This window comes from Haemorhous mexicanus, chromosome 3 (assembly GCF_027477595.1).
Source record: "Haemorhous mexicanus isolate bHaeMex1 chromosome 3, bHaeMex1.pri, whole genome shotgun sequence".
NCBI lineage: Eukaryota > Metazoa > Chordata > Aves > Passeriformes > Fringillidae > Haemorhous > Haemorhous mexicanus.
Window position 1 is genome coordinate 56,879,066 of NC_082343.1, and position 23,134 is coordinate 56,902,199.

Sequence of the window (23,134 nt, forward strand, 5' to 3'; positions counted from 1 at the left end):
CTGGACAATGACCAGCATTTTATTTACACAGATCATGAGACATGTCACTCAGGTGATCTGTTCTTGTCAGGCAGTCTTTAATTAGAAAATTCCTAGAGAGAACTCATGCTCTCACTAGGTGCTTATTAAAAACTAAAGACAAAAGGAGTCAGTAGAAAAGCCCAAGGAATGGACAGGGAACTCAGGTTACACTGAAAGGCAAGAGTCAGCTGCTCTTAGGGAGAGACACTCAGGATGGGATGCTGGATTTTGAATGAAAAACTCTCAGTGCTGTTATTAGTGAGTATTTTTAGCATTAAAAAGTCTAATTGGATATATATAAATATTTTAAGCTTGTTTAAAAGACATTTTATGGTTTGCTTACAGTAATACTCCCAAGCTTAATGTAAAACTTGCTATAAAATATTCAGCAGACTTTTTATAACTAGTCTTAAAAACTATTTAAAGTCCTAGTGTTTTATTTTTAATTATTATTAAGTCAATGTACTTTAATCCTCAGATAAAGGGAGTAGGGGTTTGCAATTATAATTGAAATTATATTCTGATTTATTTTCAGACAGTTTGGTGATTTGTATATGGAGAGCAGAGAAAGGAATTTCCTTAGCTCTTCATTCCCTCAATTTCTGTGATTTTTTAATTTTAGCCTTTCTTTCCTTTTTAGAGACTGGGTTAAGGCCTGTGCTTAAAAGCAAGTTTACCATGACACAGTAAACATAATTTATATCCTTTACACGAGATCTGGGAGGAGAATTGTAACCCTGAATTTGCTAAAATACATCCTCATTCCAGCAGGCATTTTTGATTTCTATCATCTGCGATGAAGAACTGCATTGCACACTGATTTTGAAACATATCTCAGATTCTCTTAAAACTATAACCATAGCCAGTTTTATATGCATTTAAAAATACTGTAAATGTCACTAATCTGTAGCCTCTCTGCTTTGTAGCTCGTGTGGCTGGGACTGAACTTCTATTTGTTTATTGATACCTTTCACTGGTATGAAGATGACAATGCTTACATTTATACACGGATTATGCTGGGAGTAAGTATGAGTTTGATTGTTAAAGAGCTTCACAGGAAGCTATTTGTGGTCTGATTTTATTTACATCCTTCATAAAACTTTTGATGCTTCAACAGTAATTTTCCCATATAAGAACATTATATTAATGTAGTATTTTCTTTCTTTTGCTCTCCCTATACCAAGCTTGTAATTTAATTTCTTTATGCTGTTATATGTACAGTCAACCCTGGCTTGGGCAAGAGCTTCTGCAACGTGCCTTAATTTTAACTGCATGCTAATCCTGTTACCAGTCTGTAGAAACCTTATTTCATTCTTAAGAGGAGCAAGCATTGTAAGTACCATTTCTCAAATAGCCATATTATTCTCTCTTTTTTTAATTCTGTAGTTCAGCAGTATTATCCATATCATACATTTTCCAAGGAATTTTAATTTTTGATAGAGAAGCCTGTACACTATTGCCTAGTTATTACCATTTAAATTGTCAGTATTCATGACTGAAGAGAAACAAATGACTTGTTTAACACAGTGCTCTAAATGCAACACTGATTTTGGCAGCTGCTGCATAGCGTGGTGTCATGAAGAGAAAAGTGAGAAGCCACAAAAGAGGGACATAATAATGCCACTTGGCCAAATGGAGAAAATTCATATCCATCATGTGTATTCTCTGTAGATGCAAAGTGAAAATCAGAGAAATAAAGTGTTCAGATAGGTAAAAATGTTCTAAAGGTAATAGTGAACATGTTTAAATGCTCCTGTCTGAGTGGCCACTATTCAGGTCTTCATTTGAGGTAAATGCATTTTTGTAAAAGATGTTCACACTAACCTTGGAATCATGCATGGGAAGTACTTAAGGCTTTAGCTCTATTAGCTATAACTTCAACTTACACTGAATTATTACAGTCAGAGCAATTCCAATGCCGCATGTTTGGGTAAAAAATCACTGATCACTTCATGACTCCAGGAACAACAGGAATTTAGAAATGGTAAAATACAGTTATTTTATAGTAAGATAGTTCTTATTTCAGTTCTGCCATTTTTTGTTTCCATAATTGTTAGGCTTAGATATTAAGCAGTCTTTAGGCTGGGAATCAACACTTATATAATTGTTTGAGCTCACAAGTTGAACATTTACCAAAAAAAAAAAAAAAGAGAAAAGGTGTCCTGGCCTTCTGAATCAGTTTGTGAATCATCACAGAATATATGCATTCCCACTTAGATGAACTTAGTAAGAACTCAGAGAACTGGAACTTTTCTCACAGATAATATTTGGCTATTCTGGGCAATATTCTGCTCTTGAGGAGCATGGTACAGAGCAACTTGACTGCTCCAGCATGGCCAGTACTGGGCTGGATCCAGTGCCTCTTCAAGGAAGTGCTGTGTATTGACATCACACCCTGTGGTGCTCCAGATTTTTGGAAGACTTATGAGCTGGGAAACGATGTGGATACATGCCAGGATCTTTGGCATGGCGCCATGCCAGGTCATTTGAGCAATCCAGACACCCACACCCCCACTCAGAGACTGAATCCTGTCCATGAGTGCTGTCTGGGTTCCAGCAGAGTGTGTTAGTTTTGGCTCAGTGCAGCTGGCCCCAGGCTGGCTCCTCACTGGGGCACCCAGCTGGCTGTGAGCATACCACTACTGAGCCCTTCCAATAATGGGAGCATGGCTCAGGAACACATCAGCATGCAGCCACCTGAGGTCTAGACAGCCTCACCCTCCTGGGGTGTGCATTTCCTGAAAGCAGAGAAAATGTTTTCATTGCAAGCTGGCCTTGCCAGCACTTCAGCTCTGTTCTGCTAAGCTGACAAAGCAGTGGTGGCCCAGCCTGATGTCCTTACACCCGCAAGTGAGTTAATGTCTGCTCAGATAAACAACTAACAAATCACAGCTAAGTGTAGCAGAGCTTTATCAAACCCTTTTTTGAGCCCCTATATAGGATGAATAGCTTCAGAAACCCTGGAGTGCCACTCAGGAAAGTTACTTGAGTAAAACTTCCACTGAATTCCTTCAGCATTCCATTTACAAATGTAATGAACTCTTCTCCTCTCCAAAATGTGAGATGTAAACACCAATAGGAATGATATAAAACAAGTTCTGCTTTTTCACCAAGTACTGTGGAGGAGCACTGAGGAGACAGCTTGACAAAAACATCACATTTCACAAGATGGTTGCCTATGGAATAGCGTTAAATGCAAGTAAGCTTTTTTGGTTTTATTTTTTTCTTCTTTGCCTTTGAACTGTTTTGAATTTCATAGTGATTCTGCCTAATGCTGTAATCCCCATCAGCTCTGAGATGTGATATTTTAGTGCAATCATTTGTTGACTGCAGCTTTAAATGTGTGTAGGAGTCCCATCTGATTAACCATTTGTAATCTTTTTTGCTTGAGAAGAGCTTGACTGTTAAGGAAATAGACTTTCAATCTGAATAGTAAACACCAGTTGCCACTTAGTTAATCTGAACAACTTGTGTGCCCTTAAAATTTAGTGTAAACGACTTTCATTGAGTACCTGAGGGTAGATGTTTGGGGAGATGACATGGCATTACTGTCTGATTCTGTAAGGAAATGATGCTTATGAGTCACACCACAAATCTACCCACCAATACATCTTCACTAATTTTTCAACCTGGTAATAAATTTAATCTGAATTTGAGAGAGGTAGGTGTCTCAAAAACAGTGGATTTCGAGATATTTATTTTTAGTAGGCGACTGATCTAGGAAACTAATGGCCCCCTTGAGGGAAAAACAGCAACCTGAGATCAAAATTTTTCTATTCTGTTGGTCCTAGTGACTTACTGAGGTGCTTGTTCACCTGGCTGGGAAAAAGACATTTTCTACTTAGAGAACTGGCACCTTCCTGTTCTTTTAGTAGTAAAAGGACCTGGAGAAGTTTTTAGGAATTCAGAGGACATGGGGGGAACAGGAGATAGCTTGAGGAAAAAGGATGTACAGAGAGGAATGAACAAAAGCCAGTGTGAAGAAGGACATGAGCACACAGAGATAGATAGACTAGATAGATAGATAGATAGATAGATAGATAGATAGATAGATAGATAGATAGATAGATAGATATAGATAGATAGATATAGATAGATAGATAGATAGATAGATAGATAGATAGATAGATAGAGATAGATAGATATAGATAGATAGAGATAGATAGAGATAGATAGATAGATAGATAGATAGATAGATAGATACAGATAGATATAGATAGATATAGATAGATAGATAGATAGAGATAGATAGATAGATATAGATAGATATAGATAGATAGATATAGATATATAGATAGAGATAGATAGATAGATAGATAGATATAGATAGATATAGATAGATATAGATAGATAGATAGATAGATAGATAGATAGATAGATAGATATAGATAGATAGATATAGATAGATAGATAGATGATAGATAGATAGATGGATAGATAGATAGATAGATAGATAGATAGATAGATAGATAGATAGATAGATATAGATCTCTTAGATAGTTCTCTTAGAAAAAGGGAAGGAGACAGAGGAATTAATTAGGGCTATTTGCAAGCACGAGACATTGCAGGGTAACTGTTCTACCCCCAGGCTGGATTCTGGTCCCAATATCTTTTTCAGCCTGTGTGAGGGAGCTGCTTTTGTGTGTCTGGGCTGTTAATGTCCTCATGCCATGAGACAAGAATTTGAAGTCAGGATTGCCAACAGGAACCAACAGCTAAAGTTTGTCTTCTGCATGTCATGCTAAAGAATTCCAAGGGGAACGCTATGGGATATAAATATTCATCTTACAGAATATTATGATGAATTACTTATCTGTCATGTCCACTCATTCTTCGGATTTCAGTTTCATCTCAGAATAGATTCCTACAGAGTGCAACATTGCTTCTTTAATTAATAATCAACCCAGGAATATAAATTAACCAACTTTACTTGGTGTATAATAGGTCATGTTCCAAAAAGAAAGCAAAACTTCACAGCCAAACCTCTAATGTTTTTAATTTTTACATTACTATTAAAATCATTGCTAGTGCATTAATGTGGACAGTTTGGGAAGTGCAAGTCTATCAGAAAAGTGATTACTTTAATGGTTTCACTAATTTCAAGGAAAAAGACACAGAAGCCAATGTGAAATGACAGAAAGCATGCTCATACAATTCTCATTTAAATCACTCTCTAGGGAAAAGTCAAAGGTTCATTTTTGAGTTGGTATTTAGGTTGGTTGGTTTATTTTTCCTAAAATATAAAATGGAAAAATAGCTGATGTATTTGAGAAAGAAAACAGAACGCAAGGAAGTCCAATAAACAAAGCATAACAACCTATGAATTCCTGTTTCCTTAACAGTCAAGTGAGAAACATTTATCATATTTGGAAAAACACTACATCATTGAATAGTGTTAGGCTTGTGTAAAGAATGGCCAAAAACTAAATTTCCTGAAATTCAATTTCAAGTTGATAGAAAAATAAAGTCTACAGAACCCATTGTGACAAAAAAAACAACATTTCAGAGTGGTACCCACAAGTACACTGAATCCTTTTCAATAAAATCTAACAGTGTTAAAATGATGTGTAAATAGATGCTATTTCCCTCTCAGCTGACACATTATTTATCCTAGTACTACCTATATTGCCTTTTATTACACAAAAACACAGTCAACTCCTATTAGTCTATTGCAATTTAGTAATTCTCAGTCAAATGGATGTACAACCTTGTATGATCAATAGACTAAATGTGGTAGCAAGAAGTTAAACCAATTTGAAGATCAGATCACTAAGCTTAGCCTCACAATATAAAATTGTAAACCCCTTTATTATTAAAGCAACATGTATTCATCTTGGCTTGCCAGGTGGTGTTATTCCAATATGTTTATTTAATAGTGTGCTAAAAATAGTCAGTGCAACATTAGTATTGTCTGGCTTCTAACAGGCAGCTAGCTCAGCTGAGGTGTGCCTGGCCTTGGAAAGAGTACATCTGTACCTTTAATTTTTCATCATCTCTAATACAAATTCAAGAGCAGGCTTTAATTGGTCAGGTCATAAAGGAATATAATTAGAGACTAGTGGAAGAGGGAAGTTGGAGGAAAGAGAGAGAGTAAACAATGCTATCTATAATCAAGGGCATCATTGAAAATTCAGTAAAGGGAATTCTGCTTAGTTTGGCTTCCTGCATTCTGCATGCCTGTCTGTGATAAGAGCTGTCTGGGAGTTATTCAGCCACTAATAAATCTTCCTTATAGACCCGTAACTCTGCTAGAATAAAATCAGAGTTTCATGCACTCTCAGTTTGATCAGTGCAAATAATTCTGTGCTTTGTACTGGAAAGAGACTCTTCAGTTGAGACACAGTGGTCTGAAACTTCAAGACACCACAAGAGATAGTAATAATATTTTCTACAGCACCTACTTCTTACTGTACTGTTTTTACACTCTCAAAAAAGCATATTCATACATTTTCTGAAGTGGGGAGTGTTGGGGGCATTTTTCTTTCATTGCTTTGATATGTTGGGCTTATCTTAAAGAAGAAATTACTTGCATTTTTTTGGTGTTTGCAGAAAGGTAATTTTGCTCCAGCAGTTTTTGAATTATGATATTAATAAAGTTTAAGCAATTAAGGGAAAACAGAGGAAGGACAGCAAGGTTGTTTGGAGTTAGGCTGTTTAAAATGGTGATTCCTGTTCCTTAAAAATTCCAGCAATGTGTTCTTCTTTAAAAACATGCAAAGTGCAGAAAGAAGTATAGTGATGCCAGGTGTGTTTGGTTTCTGACAAGCACTGAAAAATCTATAGGTAAAAATGCTAGGAAACCTCTCCATTTTCAACCCGGTTTTGGTAAACTGTGTAAATGGCTTTGGTGACCTGAGTCACATTTTTGTGTAAATTATTAAGTTTTCAGGGAAGCAGATGCTTATCTTCAAAAGAGGTCTAGCTGATACCTCAGTGTTGTACTTCCAGAAATTACAGAAAACCAAACTTCCATTAAATGTCTTTTTTTGGTTTTAGTCAGATTGCTTAAATACAGACTTAGTGCAAGTACTAGGAAGGAAACAATATTAAATTGAAGATTTTAGGCTTACAGCTAAGATAAAAAATGGTCCGAGTCATGTTCTTCTTTGATGTTTATAACCATTCTTAAAAACAAAATAAAATGCAAGCACATGTGTGGTCACTATTCTAATTTTTATACAACCTGTGCCTTTTTAGTTCACAAAGACACCATGAAGTTTAAGTAGGGGTTCTGAATAACTAGGAATGAGGGGCAAAAAGAACCATGGTCTTGGTCAAGGGCAGAATTCTCCATGCCTGGGTTATCTGCCTGTAAAGCTGTTCTCTTTGCTGTAGGTAGAAAGGCCAGGATTTGACCCTTTGACTTTATCATGATAGGCTGGTTAATCAAAATGTTTAACTGTTAGCAGCAAGCTCCAATTTGATTATTATCCTGTACAGGCATGCAGAAAAAGAGAGAGTTAAATCTTGTCCTCAGATAAACACATGAAATTTCTGTTTTGTTCAATGAGAGTTGTGCATGCTTCACTGAAGGCACAATTGGCTGAATAAGAGTAGCTAAATTGACCATACTTTAAAGATAATTTAATTATCTCTCTTTGTATTTAAGGATCTGTACAGTAAACACAATGATCTAATAGCAATCCTTTTCCTCCCTCTCTCCTTCCAATAAAGCCTTTTTTTTTATCTCAGAGGTGGACTAGATAGAACATCTCAGGGTCAAATACAAATTAATGTCTGTTAAGTGCTTCAGAGGTTCCAGATGTCATTAAAAACAACAAAAATCCTTCATTCTTCATAAACTGTTATAAAAAAGAGCTTTGTTTAACAGATTGGGTGATGTATTCCATATGTTATATCTGGACATGCAGAATGAGGAAAAAATTGAACTGAAAATTCTGAGATGTAGTCCCTTAGACTTTGCCCTCATGGTTAACTCAGATAACTGGTGCAGAGGAAAGAACTACCAACTGTGGTAAGCTCAGATTTCAGAAATCTGCATATGTAATTTTGGAACTGCTTAGTAAATTCTGTTCACTGCAGATGCAAAGACCTTCAGAAAATGCACTTTCAGGATGTAAAATATTTCGGTTAATGGCGATGTGTTCAGTGCCAGAATTTTTATTCTGCTACAACTATTATACATTAAATGAACCACACAGAAAATGGAATTAGATTTTTGCATTACTCTTACCATCCAACTATAATTCATTTTTAGATTGCATCATTTTTTGCTAGCAGCACAAAAAACCCCATCAGAAGTATTAATCTAATAATACTCCAGGCAATATCTAAGATCATGGGAGACTCAGGTTAAGCAACATATTCAGTACATCATTAGTTTGAATGTGATATTCTCAATGTATCATTATTCTCTCTCCATTAACATCTACCACAGAATAGCTTACAGAAAATAAAAACAACAATAACAACTCTCCTGTTCATTCTAGGAAATCTTCTACACTTGTAATATCCTCTACTTATCAGATGAAAGCAGGAGAGAATGTCACCCCCAAGGGAGGGTGGGGTATCCCAAAGAATCTATGATTATGTTTCCATGAACAGAAACACAGGGAAACAGAACAATGTGCAGAAGGAAAAGACAGTGTCCTCTGATAGCCTGCAGAAAAGCCTTACTAGGCTAGGTTGCCAGAACTGGATCTCTCCTTCCAGGGGAAAATTGCAACCTGAGTACTCCTCATCAACTATAGTCTCAAGAACCTCTTGAGAAACTATAACCATTCAACCCATTTTTCTTCTGTCCAAGATTAGAAATGCTCTGTTAGGAAATGTGGACCTCTGCCTGTCTGGAGAAAACTAGCACCTCATTTCACTCTCAACACTCAGCATTTACTAGATAGCATTAGATATCCTGTCACTCCTAACATGATTAGAACTTGTGCAAATCATGTAGAATCCTGCACTTTGGGGAAAGTACAAGATTTTTTGTAGCTTTCTAAACAACAGAAATGTCATCATTTCATGTGAATATTTTATAGTCTGCAGTATCACTTTAAAAAAAATCTATTGTTTTGAAGGTGAAAGTAGAAAGTGCCTTTTGCTATGAACACAGATTCAAACTTCCACAATTAGTCAATGTCACAATTCTAAATGAGCAAAGATAATCCAAAACCTGCAGCTGACACACTGCAGGCAAGCTCTGGTGTAACAGCACTATGGATCCTGTGTGAAGCTCTCCTGGTCCCTAGGCTATGGGGACTATTACATCATACCAGACTTATAAAGAGCATCTTGTAGGTATAGAGGGCAAGAGGTCCAAGTTACAGTAATCACTCATAGATGCCAAAATAAAACTACTTTGTAGAAGTCCACTTAGTGACTCATTGTCAGGGTTTTCCATCCTTTGAAAGTTTTCTTTCCTCTTTCTCTTAGCCCATACCAGACAATGTGCAGGATGTAACTCTACAACTTATCAAAGACAGAAATCTGTTACCCCACACTCCTGTCCTATAAGTGAGTCTTTCAGAGATGTCAAAGAAATCAGGTCCTCATCAAGCAGCAACTTGGTTCCCCTCCAGCTGGATCAGATAGCATCCTTACCAGGCCAACACATCTGTTCTGAAAGCCCCTTGTAGGAACAGTTCCCCCCTTCCCACTCAGCACTTAAATGTGCTGTTGCACTTAAATATATAAACAGTGTTTATATACTGCTTATGCATCAGTTGTACACTGGGGAACAGATTGCCACAGCCCCCACACAGCTGCCACCTAAACCACCCAGCTCAGAGCTTGGGCTCTTGGGTTTTGACAGTCTAAATCCACACATCTCATTCGCTGCTCGTGGTCCAGTGTCACCTTCCTTCCAGTGCTCCCAGCTCTGCTGGGGTGCTGGGAGCACACTCTCATGCACAGGCTCCAGGAAGCATCTTTCACCTGATGCTGGCAAGGCCGTTTCACATGCAGCACCTAACCCAGAGCAGCACGTGCAGGGCATGCCAGGCCAGAGTCCAGCACCCTCTGATGCTCACAGTCATGTCATGCACACCATTTCATAAAATGACCAACCTTCAGCTGAAAGCTGCTCACATTGCTTGATCCCATTATCCCGTTTATCAAAAGGTTATTTTAGATTCTCATTCCTTTGATGGCTTGAATCTGTCTTCTAATTTCCAGGCTCACTTTATCTCTCTGCAGTTCATACCCATTTGGATTCGGTCTCCATCCTGCTGAAGCTATTCCAGCTTGTACAAATAATTTATTATTCATAGGGCCAAAGATTCAGAAGAAATGGGAGGTTGATTTTGCAGTTTGGTTGCTCAGGATATTCACTTGGGATGCCTATGTCAATAAATATTGGACTATTTTAATTAAGGGCTTCATCAAGAGACAGCTCAAAAGAGAATAACCAGTCAACCCAGTGACTAGGACATGGGATTTGGTTTAGAGCCTTGCTTTAAATTTAATGTAAGAGGGATTTTTAAATAGGTCTTTCATCTCCCAGTGAATATCTAAGCATGAGGCAATGAGGTGTCAAGAAGTGGCAGGGGGAGTCCCTAAGTTAACATTACATTTTGAATGAAGTGCATCCTGACAATCAACCAACCACAGTACATCTGCTGCTCTAGAAGGATCACCTCTGAAGTACAGAGTGAAAATAGCCTCTCTCCAGCATGGACACATGGGATAACTTACTGCTGGGGGGAATGTTTTACCTTCTTGCACTGGCTGCTTTAACCATTTCCATGGCCAGCATCTTACTTTAACTCATACTCCCAGGGACACAGCTGTCCCCAGGTGCTGAAGAGGAGCTGGACTCCAGCATGTGGAGTGAGTGAGCCCACTAAGTAGATAGGCACCTAAATGACCAACAATACCAAGGTCCTTATGCATTTAATCCTGTGTTTACATCTATGATTAAACAGTGACTAGTATAGAAAAACATTATTTTCATCCACATAGTCACAATTAAAAAAAGGGAGAAAAAGGCAAGGAGAGAAGACTCGAGGAGAGGAGAGGAGAGGGGAGGGAAGGGGAAGGGAGGGGAGGGGAGGGGAGGGGAGGGGAGGGGAGGGAAGGGAAGGGAAGGGAAGGGAAGGGAAGGGAAGGGAAGGGAAGGGAAGGGAAGGGAAGGGAAGGGAAGGGAAGGGAAGGGAAGGGAAGGGAAGGGAAGGGAAGGGAAGGGAAGGGAAGGGAAGAGAAAATTTTAGGAGACTATTTTTCAGGGAAGAAGATCATATTTGGTTTACTACAAATACTGCCTTTTAGAAAGGTTTTTCAACTGGTCAGGGACAGAAACAGATAACCACTGAAGGAGAGATGATAACAGGAAGCTAATTATAAAAACTGGAAATAGCTGTGCTGTAAACATATAATTATCTTTCATTGTCATTTTTTCATCCTTTGGCATTTAATATCTTGCATTAATTACAACTTGCATGTAATGAATATGAGAATCTCTCATATTGAAAAATGAAACTCTGCACCTAGCTTGATTACAACTTTATCTATGTAAGCCAATAAAAAAACAAAGTCCTTCCTTTTCAGCTCTTGAAATTACACTCTTTCCACTCAAGAAAATAGTTACAAGGGATTTTTTTACTTCGATCTAAGGCATTTTTCTAAACTGACCATTTCATATACCTTTTGGGGGCAGGCCAGAAGTAGAGGCGGCATATGATACTCCAGACAAATCAGATCTAACACTGTGTAGTTCCTATGGCTTCCCCAGGCTCCACCTGCATAAAGTAATGCTACAGCCCCTTGTTAATAGGGGACAGATTTTGAAAGCATCTCTAGCGCAAGTTGCAAACTGGTCCATGCCTAAACCAGTCAACTTAGTGTCCTGTGTAGCAAGGGTAAACCATGGCACATCCTAGTATATTACCTAAAAATAGGAATTTTAATGAATTTAGCTAATTTAGAACAGTTCAAAGTCAGAGGCATACACTTTTATATCAACTCTCAAGATGTCCTCTTTTGATGACACTGGAGACTGCAGGGCACTTGACTGTAAAGCTGGGAGGCGAGGCTGCTGCTGCTCCTATCCTCTCTACTGTGAAGCAGTCGCTTCATATTAGACATGCACTTGATAAAATTCTCTTTTTTATTGTCAGCTTAATCCATGCAAAACTCTCAATTTATGCCTGAGCTTTTCAAATAGTTCACAGTGTGAGTAATGAAGTTCCTTCTGGCACTGTGGGCACATACAAGTGTGCCTCTAATTTCACACCACTCTTTCTCTCCTGCAGCCATCCATATTGTTGCCCACTCCATCAACATCGAGCGGTATCATTCCAGCCAGTCAAAAGAAGCTGGAGAGTTACGGAATAAACTTTCTAGTCTTGGCAAGAGCCCAAATGAAAGCTACTTGAACCCAATCAGGACCTATGAAAGAGTAAGATGTCACTTTTGAGGTTTCCTCATCTCAAAAGTTTTCCTCTGTGGATTCTACTGCCGGTAAAACTGTATTTCAAAGCCTTTTAACCAGAGCGAGAAGGTGCTGCCAAAGGTTAACCTCAATTTCAGCTGAAAACACTTACTCAGAGCTGCAATTTTCAGGTTACTAAGCTCAAAGAAATGTCTATAGTATTTTAATTAGTTTGTCAGGAGACAGCTGGTGGGGGGAGGATAAGGAGTGTTGTGAAGAGTAGGCAATTAAATAAACCTGCAAAGAATTTTAAAAAACCCAAAAACTAAACTATCAATACATGGAACAAGCACAACTTCTTTTTAGGAAAAAAAAAATAACCAAACAGCAATAGCACATCACAATATTGCTTTTGCATTTGCCATTTGTCTGTCCCCATGGTGGTGCAGCACCGTGCACCCAATCTGGGGGCTCATTCTGCCTTGTTACGTGTCAAGTGTGGCTGACCAGGGAAAAGCACCTTCAAAACCATCCAGGGGGCTGCTGCACACAGGAAGCAGTGTAGGGGGAATCTAGAGCTGCTGTGTCTAGAGCTGCTTTTCAGACACTAGCAGAGCTAGTCCTCAACCCATAAGTGGTTCTGCTTGTTTTGGGGGAAAAAGTGACTGTGCCCCCTGTCCACTCTCTTGGATTAGCCACAAGAGCATTATAAGCTCTCCCTTATAATATTCATATCATAAAGAAAAGCTGAGCATGCAGAGAAGGCATGCAGACCATGAAAAAGTTAATCAGCTTTTTTTCCCATATTCCAGTGTAGCATACATCACATTTATGCTAGATGTTTCCTTGTGTATCCTGTTTCATAGTTACATATTCCAGGGCTGAAATGGCCTTGGTGAGACTCCTGTGCATATTGTTCTGCTCTTTAGAAAATGCCCACACAGTCAGCATGAAATAAGGACTGCCTGAACACCACGGATTGGTGCTCTTTGGAGCAGTGATGTGCTCCACTGAAACAAGAGCCCAAGTGAGAAGATGGCTGGAAAACCATTGATAGGATTCAACAGTGCTTTTAAGCTGTGAGGCTTGTCCTGATTTTTCCCCCTTCCTTTCCAGTTTAGATAGCATGGGGTTTTCACCTTTCAAAATAAACAAGTAAAAATTTCAAATTTGAAGAAAATCAAGCAAATTGATGCAGTCAGTGGTATGAATGCTAAAGTCTCCATGTTAGTGTTGACAAAGCAGTCAGGTTTATCAGAACAGGACAGCAAGCCAAGGGCTCAGCTTCCCAGTCTTTCAGTACACCCAGTGACCACTTCCATTGCATGTCCATGAGGTGCTCCCCGGGAGCAGAATAAAGCTCCCAGCTCTGAACAGGACCTTTCCATCTTTCAGTAAGCATTTTTTTCTCTCCACTAAACAGTCCCATAGTGATATAATTGTGAGGTAGGCCTCTAATTAGCATTAAGATCCTAAATAGCCTTGAGGAAGAAGGTTAGGATATTTTGAGAGTCTTTCTCAGATTTCTCACAGCAATACACTCCACAATTACCTTTCAATTTGCAGCCTAGATTTTACTCTAACCTCTAATATTTATATTTCTTTTATCACTCACTTGTGTCTCAGTAGCTAAACTCAGAATTAATAAATTATGATGGGAAGCAAATAAAAGATTGTTTCTAACTTCAGAGAAGAAAGTTCTGAGATCAACAATTCAGGCTTTCTTTTCAGTGTTATCCTACTGCCGTTGAAGCAATGTACTGTCTTTGACATTTTGCCTTTTTTCATCTCAATATCCAAACTAGCCATTGTAGTGGAAATGTTCAAAATATCACCTAGATCAATCCTGTTAATATGAAATAGGATCTGAACACGCTCTTCACAGGTACCCATTTGAAAATGTACTGTTTGTTGTCAAGTGTGAGCATTTGAAAGGGTGATTTTACCATAAAAAGCGACTGTAAAAATGGCATTGTGGAATTTTATGACCTCTAGGATTTCCATATCAAATGAGCGCACTTCACAAATACAATAGAGGGTTGTTTTTTTCCTCCTAGTGTATTAAGCTGTAGAACCAAATCAGGATCCAAAAGATGCGCTGAGCTCCTTCATTCCTGTGCATCAGCACTGGGAAAACAGATATACATGCTCTGTAGGCCAAATGGGGACTTCATTTGCACTCTGATGGCGTATTTAGCTTGATTCTCATCTTGTGTGTAAGATTTTTACTGCTGTTCTTCACAATTTGCACTTTATAACTGCAATCAACATCTGACAGTTGTGTTCAAAATACATCTTCACTCTCACTTCAGTTTATTTTGGTGGGTTTAGACAGATACACAGACCTGCGCTGACATCTCTGAGTCATGAACAAGAAGAAACTTGTTCCAGCCCAGCATATTAATGTTTCTTCATTGACAAGTATAAAAATGTTAATATAAATATGTATTTGAAAAAATAAACCCAAGTATCTCCAAATAAATGTGAGGAACAGATAAACAAGATATATATATATTTTTTTTTAGGTAAATGAGAGCATGCCATCTTTGTGTACCATTTCAGGCCTTCTACAGCCCCACAAACTTTGAAGTAAAGTAAGCACAAAAGAGTTACACATCTTGCAGGTGTCTTAGCACCTCACATTATCACTTCACAAAAACAAGCTGGTTTCTAGGGCTGTTTTCTTTATTAGACCTCTAGGTTTAATCTTCTCGTTTCTCTCATAAATTTTCTCTATTTGTGGCACACTTTCATTAAGTGTGTCAGTAAGTAAAATTGGTCAAAGTACAAACGAGACTGTCTAATTTCTTCCTTTCAATCCCTGAAACAAGTAAGTGGCAGCAAATACTTAAATATCTGTTTGGAATAAGCCTGAGTAGAAACGGAGCAGAGGGATGTCTTTCAATGCCATTCTGTGGTAAAATGAAGGATTGTCTTGCCTCCATGTCTTGTTCTGGTTTTGTTCCTATGCTGAAGATTTTGGCTTCAGGTGTACTAGCAGAAACAGTAACAATAATAAAAGTAATAGAAATAGTAATAAAAGTAAGTTATAACAACAGTAACTACTAATACTAATACTAATACTAACAATGTATTCTTGTTCTAGAACACAACAGGACAAGTACTGACCACAATAGCTGGAATAACTGGAGTTGTGATAACTGTGGCTTTGATTCTGATCATGACTTCATCCACTGAGCTCATCAGAAGGTCATGCTATGAGGTTTTCTGGTACACCCACCACCTCTTTGTGGTTTTCTTCACTGGTTTAATAATCCATGGTATGGGGTAAGTGTTTGTGTAAACTACATGGGGTGTATGTACACAGTTTGAGATGAAACACCATCCAAATCTACAATCCCATGCTTTTCTACTAACAAACTGCTGGGATCTTTGGTGAGATTACAAAATGAAAGCATTCTGAAATTAAAATACAACACTTTTCTGAGGAATTAAAGCATCCTTCAATTTATTCAGCCACTCTTCTACCATCTTACAACCTGTACCTTATCAATGAATGAACTTTCATGCTTGGGAACTGGGGACATTACAGATCGGGAAGCTCATAGCTCTTGTAAGGCATTTTTCAAGAGACCTTGCAGAAGCTTGAGAAGCTTTCAGTATGTCATCTACCCTATGGTAGGTGTCTCTGTGGCCATTCTCCTGTGCCTCCATAAATGTAAAGTGATTTTGACCTTTCTCTGCAAGGACCAGAACCCCAAATTTCCCCACCATGCAGACATACTGTGTAGTAGTGCTTGGTACTATACTACAAACCAGGTTTAAATGACTACAGTAACAAACAAGCCAGGCTTATGACTAGCCCAGCCAGATGGCTTTTATGGACAGAGGTGACTGCCTGGATGCTGTTTCTCTCCCTGTTCCTCAGCGCAAAAGAAAGGTCTGTCCCCTTAGTAGAGGACTCTGGTTCTTACAGTGAGGGACAGCAGATGCACGGGACCTTCCCTGAGAAGCTCAGGGACTGATAAATCCTCTGTCAATGCAGAGTGAGAGCAGCAAGGTGCTTAGAGCTGAAAACATTTCCATCTTCTGCTTCCAGCTCCACTGGCATCATCTTCTTCTCCCTTCTGTGCATCCTGCACTTCCTTTTCTCATTATGTGTGATGGCATTCATGTTATTCTACATTCACATTTTAGTTCAGGGAGTGCAGTTTTGAGGTAAATCTCATGCTCTTCCTCACCCCCTGGACTTGGCTCATATCACAGTACAGTCTCTGGGCTGCACAACCCAGTGTTTGGGGTGGAAATACAGTGACAGAAACACTTTGCTGTGCTCCAACAGCTAACAAGTGATCCATTCACAGGACCAAGCCAGACCTGGTCCTAAGCCATAGGTAGCCCTCAATCACATCCTATGAAGGGCCCTCAACAAAGATTGCTTTGCTCCATAGATCTTCTCCAACTGCTAGCTTGTGTGCACATGGCCACAAGCTGTAGTCAAGATTTTGAGATCCGAGGGGCAATCCTTTGCTGTTCACAGAATGGTTTGTGTTGGAAAGAACATTAATGACCATCTAGTTTCAGCCCCCCCCGCTATGGGAAGGGACACCTCCCACTGGACCAGGTTGCTAAAAACCCTACCAGCCTGTTCTTGTGATCATAATACACTTTTTATGTCTATTTCATAAAATATTCAGATGCTATTGCCCACCACTAAAGTATGTACAGACCATGATTCTTTGACAGAGTGGAGCTTCCTAGCCCATGGCAGCATGTGCATGTTCCTGTTCTCTGGAGGTACAGGGATGCTTCATCATGAGGCAGGGAACAGGCCAGTACAATGGTTTGTGGTGTGTTACTTTCCCCACCTCTTCCCTTGTGGTTTGAGAGTTGCCACATCCAGTTTGGCTTTAAGTGCTCCTGAAGTTGGCCCAATTAATTAGTGCCATTTTACAGATCCAGAGCTCCAAGCAAATACTATGGACTTTATCCTGGACTGATTAAAATGCCTCCCTCCCTCTCTGAAAAAACTTTTAGAATCTAACTTCAAACAACTCTAATGAACCCTTTGAAACCTCAGCTTTGTAAGCTCCCTCTGCCTAGCCAGCTGACCAGCACTACTGAGCCAGAGGCTGCCCCAGAACTGTGGCACTGGCTGAAGAGCCCTATCAATACCATCCAAGGAGTATTCTGCTCGCTCCAGGCTGGGAGTGCACTGCAACAGAGCTTCCTCCGGCCCCAGAACAACCCCAGCTCATAAAAAAGAGTCAAACCCCAAGGTTTCATTCTCCTTCCACTTCTTCCTCCTTCCCAGGTGGCTGCACAAACCTCACTCAAAACTAACTCCTTTTCTTTCTGTCTGAACTGGCAGCAGAGCCAAACTAAGTGTGGAAGGGAAAATTCAGAGAAACAATATGAAACAAACTGGATTTCCCCATAAAAATCTTCCTTCTCTGCCCATAATCAACATCAGGTGAAACACATTTAAACTGAACAGTCAAGATTGATATATTTTTTAAAATTCACATCATTAACATTCTCAGAAGTAAGCAAGCTAGAATTTAGTATATTTAGAGATTATACATCTAATTACACTCCTCCAACTTTATTCATAGCTTTAAAAAATACATTTAGAAAGCAGCAAAGGAAAGAGAAGGTCTGTCACTATTAAATTTTATCACTTTACTAAACACTCCCAGATGCTCAAATATAGAGGAGGTCAAAGAGCCTACTCCGAAGAACTTGGAAATCAAATTTTGCCACATACAGTAACATGTACATTTTCTATGCAAGGGCTGTCTCCTTTTCAGCTGCAGTGATGGACACCAGGACTACAGCACACTTCTTGCCTTTGGTCAAAAATTCACTGCAAAACTAAAGGAAAGATAGCTTGAACACAAGAGCAGAACAGGTTTGAAATGAAGTGGCCAATTCTCAAACTTACATTTATCTCAGAACATGCATTTGATTACTACTGCAAAACCTAGAGAAACACAGAACCCTGGAAAGAAGCATAGCATTGATGAACCTTTTTGTTTTAAGTCAGCTTGTCCGAGGTCAGACACCCCAGAGTCTGCTGCTTCACAACGTCACCTACTGTAAAGATCACTACTGGGAATGGGAGAACACCACTCAGTGCCCTTTGCCAGAGTTCTCTGGCAACAAACCTGTGGTAAGGGTGATTTTTGTCTTCTGCTTTTAACTCACTGTCCTTTCTTGGGAGGCCAAATATCTTAGGGAGCAGGGGGCTGGGGTGAGTATGCCAGTGACTTGCACTTAGTGTCATGTTTAGAGAGTAGCTTCACATTCCTGTTCCAGGATCCCTCCCTTTGCATTAAGATAGTGCTCCCAAACTCGTCTGTAGTCAGTGCAGGTGAAGAGTATTGTGCACAATTTTGGTGTCATTAACATCAATTTTTATTTCTGGAAGATCCTTTAGTTAGAAAACACTAACACTCTCTTTGAAGGGTATGAATATCAAAATCGTATTCTCTCTGATCTGTTATATACATTTATTTATAATAATTCAGTATCCCAAATATCCTTGATGTGCTCATTGCACAAAGATACCTTCCAAGTGAAAACCTTGTGAGGGTAGAGAGAAAGACAATACAATAGACCTGTAAAGCTAGGGATGCAAATTAATTTTATTATTTTAACTAACAGTACTTTAGTAGGAGTAGTTTAAATACCAAGGGACAATAAAGTGCAGAGAAAATCATGTCCTTGCTTTGGGGCAGATGCTTCATACTGTCCAGTCTTGATGTCTTAAGTTAGGTAAAAAGGAGAGAATTTGAAACAATGAATTATGAAAGGGAGAGGCAAAAGGCAGGAAAAATGTCCCACAGAAGGGTGATTTTGCTAGAACAAGATTGCAAATCCACAGGGGGTAATTAAGTAGCAGACTTGTACAGTATGTCAGATGCCTTGCATACAAACAAAATCATTTAACATTTTCAGCTCAAGATTTAGGTTGCTCATATGCAAGTTTCTGTTGTTTCTTCCAAAAAGAAAAAAACATACCAAAGGAAATCCTAAAGGAGAAAAATTAGCATTCAGTGTCTGGTAGCTCTTTTAATGGCTGACATAGATTTTTCTTAAACTAAACTATTGTTAGCCACTATCCAACCTGCATATTAATGAGAAAATGAATGCCTCTCTAAAAATTTCAGCTACAATGTCACCATAAAAATCAATACATGGCTACACACCATGAATACAGACACAAGCCTGCTTCCAACAACATGTCTTGACATTCATTATCATAAAACTAACTGGAAAGAACTTCCACTTCTCTGTGACAAAAAACTATTTTGTCACACTTTCCTGCCTACCCAGGGCCATACTTGCAAAGTCACATTACTTTAAATGAATTGTGATAATACCATATGGCATATAGATCATCTATATGAACAGTGCCTTGCTGTTCATATAGATGTGTAATGTGCTGGGTGTGATACCTGCTAGGCACCACAGACAAACAGCACAGGTTCACTCAGAAGCCATGACAAGGTTTCTGCAGCACTGGCAGGGGCTGGTGCAGGTGGGGCAGCTTTGGAGCAGGGAGGGGACAGCCTTGTGCATGGCTGGGACACTGTGAAGTGATCAGAGCCAGCTAGGGCTCCTGGGGAAGGCTACCACAACAGAGGCCTCTCTCAGTCACACCACACGTGCTCCCCTGCTCCATATTTCAGCAGGTAGGATGCAGCCCAGTCTGGCCCCTAGTGAGGATGACAGAGCACTTCCCTTGACCCGAGGCATCCGGACTTTTGTCCTCACAGCCTCGCCTGGGCCATCACCGCCCCATCCCAGTTCATTCTCATTACAGGAGGAAATACTGCTGGGGCAAGAATACTGATGCCCTGATTAGCCAGCCAGGAGCCATGTAGCTTAGGAGCCCATGGTGGATGCCCCGTTGTCCCAACCCAGCCAAGAGACATTTTGGATTGAATGCTCCGTTGCGCTGGAGTGATGGCACATTTAAAATCCCAGCTGAGCTCTCGCCCAGAGTAGCCTGCAACCTTATCATTCCTGTCACATGCTTTTATTTACAGGTAGCACAAATGGAAAGGAGGAAAAACAGATCTCATCATTATTGTGCCTTGATATATGCAAATGTATTCAAGACATGAGATTACCCACTGCGCAGAGACACCTGTAGTATTTAGGGACAACGGATGTGTTGAGTTTCTGCTTTAGCTGAGAATCTTCTGGCTTATGCTGGTTTCTTCCCATTATTAAATCCTGCTCTTTTTTCTTTCTTTCTTTTTTTTTTTTTAATTTAATTTTCAAGAATTAACCTTGGGAAATTGCCACTTCATCCCCTTAGCAGTTTCTAAGGAAGTCACATAATTTTATGGCTTGCTTCTCATAAAAGATACTTTATAACCCTCGCTACCCAGCTTGTGGAGCAAAGTCAATGTTTCAGCAAGTAAAGTTACTCTCTGGCAATTTTAAAAGCCACATGATTGTGGAGTATCCAGTTTGCTAGAGTAAGCTGTGTAATAAATGAAAGTGGAAACAAAACAGTGTCTCTTCCTGGGGGAAAAAACCCCATTATTTTTAAATCATGAAGATTCAATTATATCTAATTATCTAAGCTATCAGCGCAACTCAGTGATCAGCTCGTATACTTGAATAGCCAAGTATCTCTGATTGTTACAGTGATCAGTACCTAGGATTAGCAAGTGCAAGCACAGCAATCATCTGCTAAAAAATATGACCAACTCAGTATCCCAGATCAAAAATTAAAAAAAAAACCAAACAAACAAACAAACAAAAAAAAAAAAAAACCAAAAAAACCCCAAACATTTATTGATAAAGAGTTGACTAATGGATTAAATGGAAATGTTTCCTATTTCTCTAATTGAATACTTGGGACTTAATGTTTTCTCATGCACCATCAGAAAACTCACAGCTGACAGTAACAGCTACTCCTATCTGCCTGCTTTGAAATCCTTTAGACTTTGGGCAAAAAAATAAAGGTAAATCTATGAGTAATATTGTATAACTATATGCATCTATAGAGCTTCATGTCCAATGACAACTGTATGTAACAACACCTAAAAAGATTAATCCTTTGCCTTTTAATAGGAAAACATTTTAAGAGACTCTTCTTGGCCAGAGTACAGATGGATATTAGCACTGCTTTTGGACTGTGTTTGTGAGGGAGTCCCATATGTCTCTTCCACAAGAAAGCCAGAACAGCTACAACAGCAACACAAATACTCTCTTTAGAAAGACAAACCAAAAATTACAAAAAATCAAGTAATTTATTTTTAGGCTACCTGCTGATTTAAACCAGAAAAGCAAAGTATTTTTGTGGACATTCAAATAAACATTGCTTTTTAATATGGAATTTTCTACAGGCTTGGAAGTGGGTTTTAAGTCCTATGGTGTTGTACATCTGTGAAAGAATTGTTAGGTTTTGGAGATTTCGACAGGAAGTCATAATTACTAAGGTATGTAACAGAGCTCGCGTATCTGAAAAAAAAACCAACCCATTATGTCAATGACTTTTTTATTGTTTTTAGGTAACCTCTCTATATGAGGGACCTCATTTTTCACTCCTAGCTTCAGCAACTTTTCAATCATTACCAAGTTTTCCGCCAAGTATTGATTTTACATTTTGCATTTATTCCAATAGCAAATCCATAAGAATATTCCATAAGGGACCAAACTTGATTAATGAAGTACCGGGCTTCACACCACCATAACACAAACATCTGTTTGTGGTCTCCCTTTTTAATGAACTAAAACCATGTTCCACTGCAGTTAATGCCAGAGACTACCTTGACTCCAGTAGCAGCACACAGTTTTTACTATAAAATCTGGAGTCTTCCAAGGAGATGAAGGGTTATACAATCAGTTAGCATACATAGTCAAAGCTCCACTGATACCACTGCAACAATTTCCCCCAGCTGTGTGCCAAGGGACTATTTAAATCACACCAGAATAGACTGGGGATGTTGCTACTGAAGCAGCTGGGTCCACGTGTATCAAGCCAGGGATTAGGAACAGGTGTATCTTGTGCGAGGGGAACAGGATGTTGGATAAGACCTGCTGCTGATTTCAGAGTGGCTGTGATCTGAGAATCTCAGTATATAATGGGTGACATACAAAACTGCTGCCTAACTGACATTACCTCTTTATAAAAGTGTATCAGAACTGAGCTCACTGTGCTTTTTACTTTGTAATCCCACAGAGTTAGCAGTGCTACATGAGAGCAAAACTAGGAATTAAGAAATTATCCTAATTATATTAGTATTATATTATGCACAGCTGATACCAAGAAATTTGACAAATTGTTGAATTGTTACAGCCTTTCCTCTGTGTCTTGCACTCAGAAGTCAAGCTGTCCCACAACACATAGTTTGCATGCTCTGTACATGTACAAAATATACAATACTGTACATGCTCTCAAGCCATTGGGCAACAACACTGCAACGTGCAGGTTGGGATATCTGTGATCTAATGAAAAAAAAACATTTACTCTCCTGAATCAAAATAAAATTTGTCCCTTTATCATTCTTTAGGTGGTGACACATTCCTCTGGAGTCCTTGAGATCCACATGAAGAAACATGGCTTTAAAATGGGAGCTGGCCAATATATATTCCTACAGTGCCCATCAGTCTCACAGCTGGAGTGGCACCCTTTCACCCTCACCTCAGCTCCCGAGGAGGACTACTTCAGTGTCCACATCCGGCTCGTTGGGGATTGGACTGCAGCCCTTTTCAAGGCCTTTGGAGCAGAGGAAAAATCTCTGAAGGAATTGTGGATGTTACCAAGGTTTGAATAAGAGACAATATGTTTTAAAATGCTAT

At 39.1% G+C, this 23,134-nt stretch overlaps 1 protein-coding gene across 1 annotated transcript in view; it reads left to right on the forward strand.

Annotated features, from left to right (window-relative positions):
- Nucleotides 1-234: 234 nt before the first annotated feature.
- NOX3 (NADPH oxidase 3) overlaps nucleotides 235-23,134 on the forward strand; it is a 39,511-nt gene continuing 16,611 nt past the window's right edge. The window contains exons 1-9 of the mRNA XM_059843367.1: nucleotides 235-279; nucleotides 948-1,043; nucleotides 1,243-1,353; nucleotides 3,136-3,220; nucleotides 12,231-12,376; nucleotides 15,456-15,637; nucleotides 18,353-18,482; nucleotides 21,679-21,771; nucleotides 22,846-23,099. Of these exons, the coding sequence (XP_059699350.1) occupies nucleotides 235-279; nucleotides 948-1,043; nucleotides 1,243-1,353; nucleotides 3,136-3,220; nucleotides 12,231-12,376; nucleotides 15,456-15,637; nucleotides 18,353-18,482; nucleotides 21,679-21,771; nucleotides 22,846-23,099 (1,142 nt within the window). The remainder of the gene's footprint in view (nucleotides 280-947; nucleotides 1,044-1,242; nucleotides 1,354-3,135; nucleotides 3,221-12,230; nucleotides 12,377-15,455; nucleotides 15,638-18,352; nucleotides 18,483-21,678; nucleotides 21,772-22,845; nucleotides 23,100-23,134) is intronic.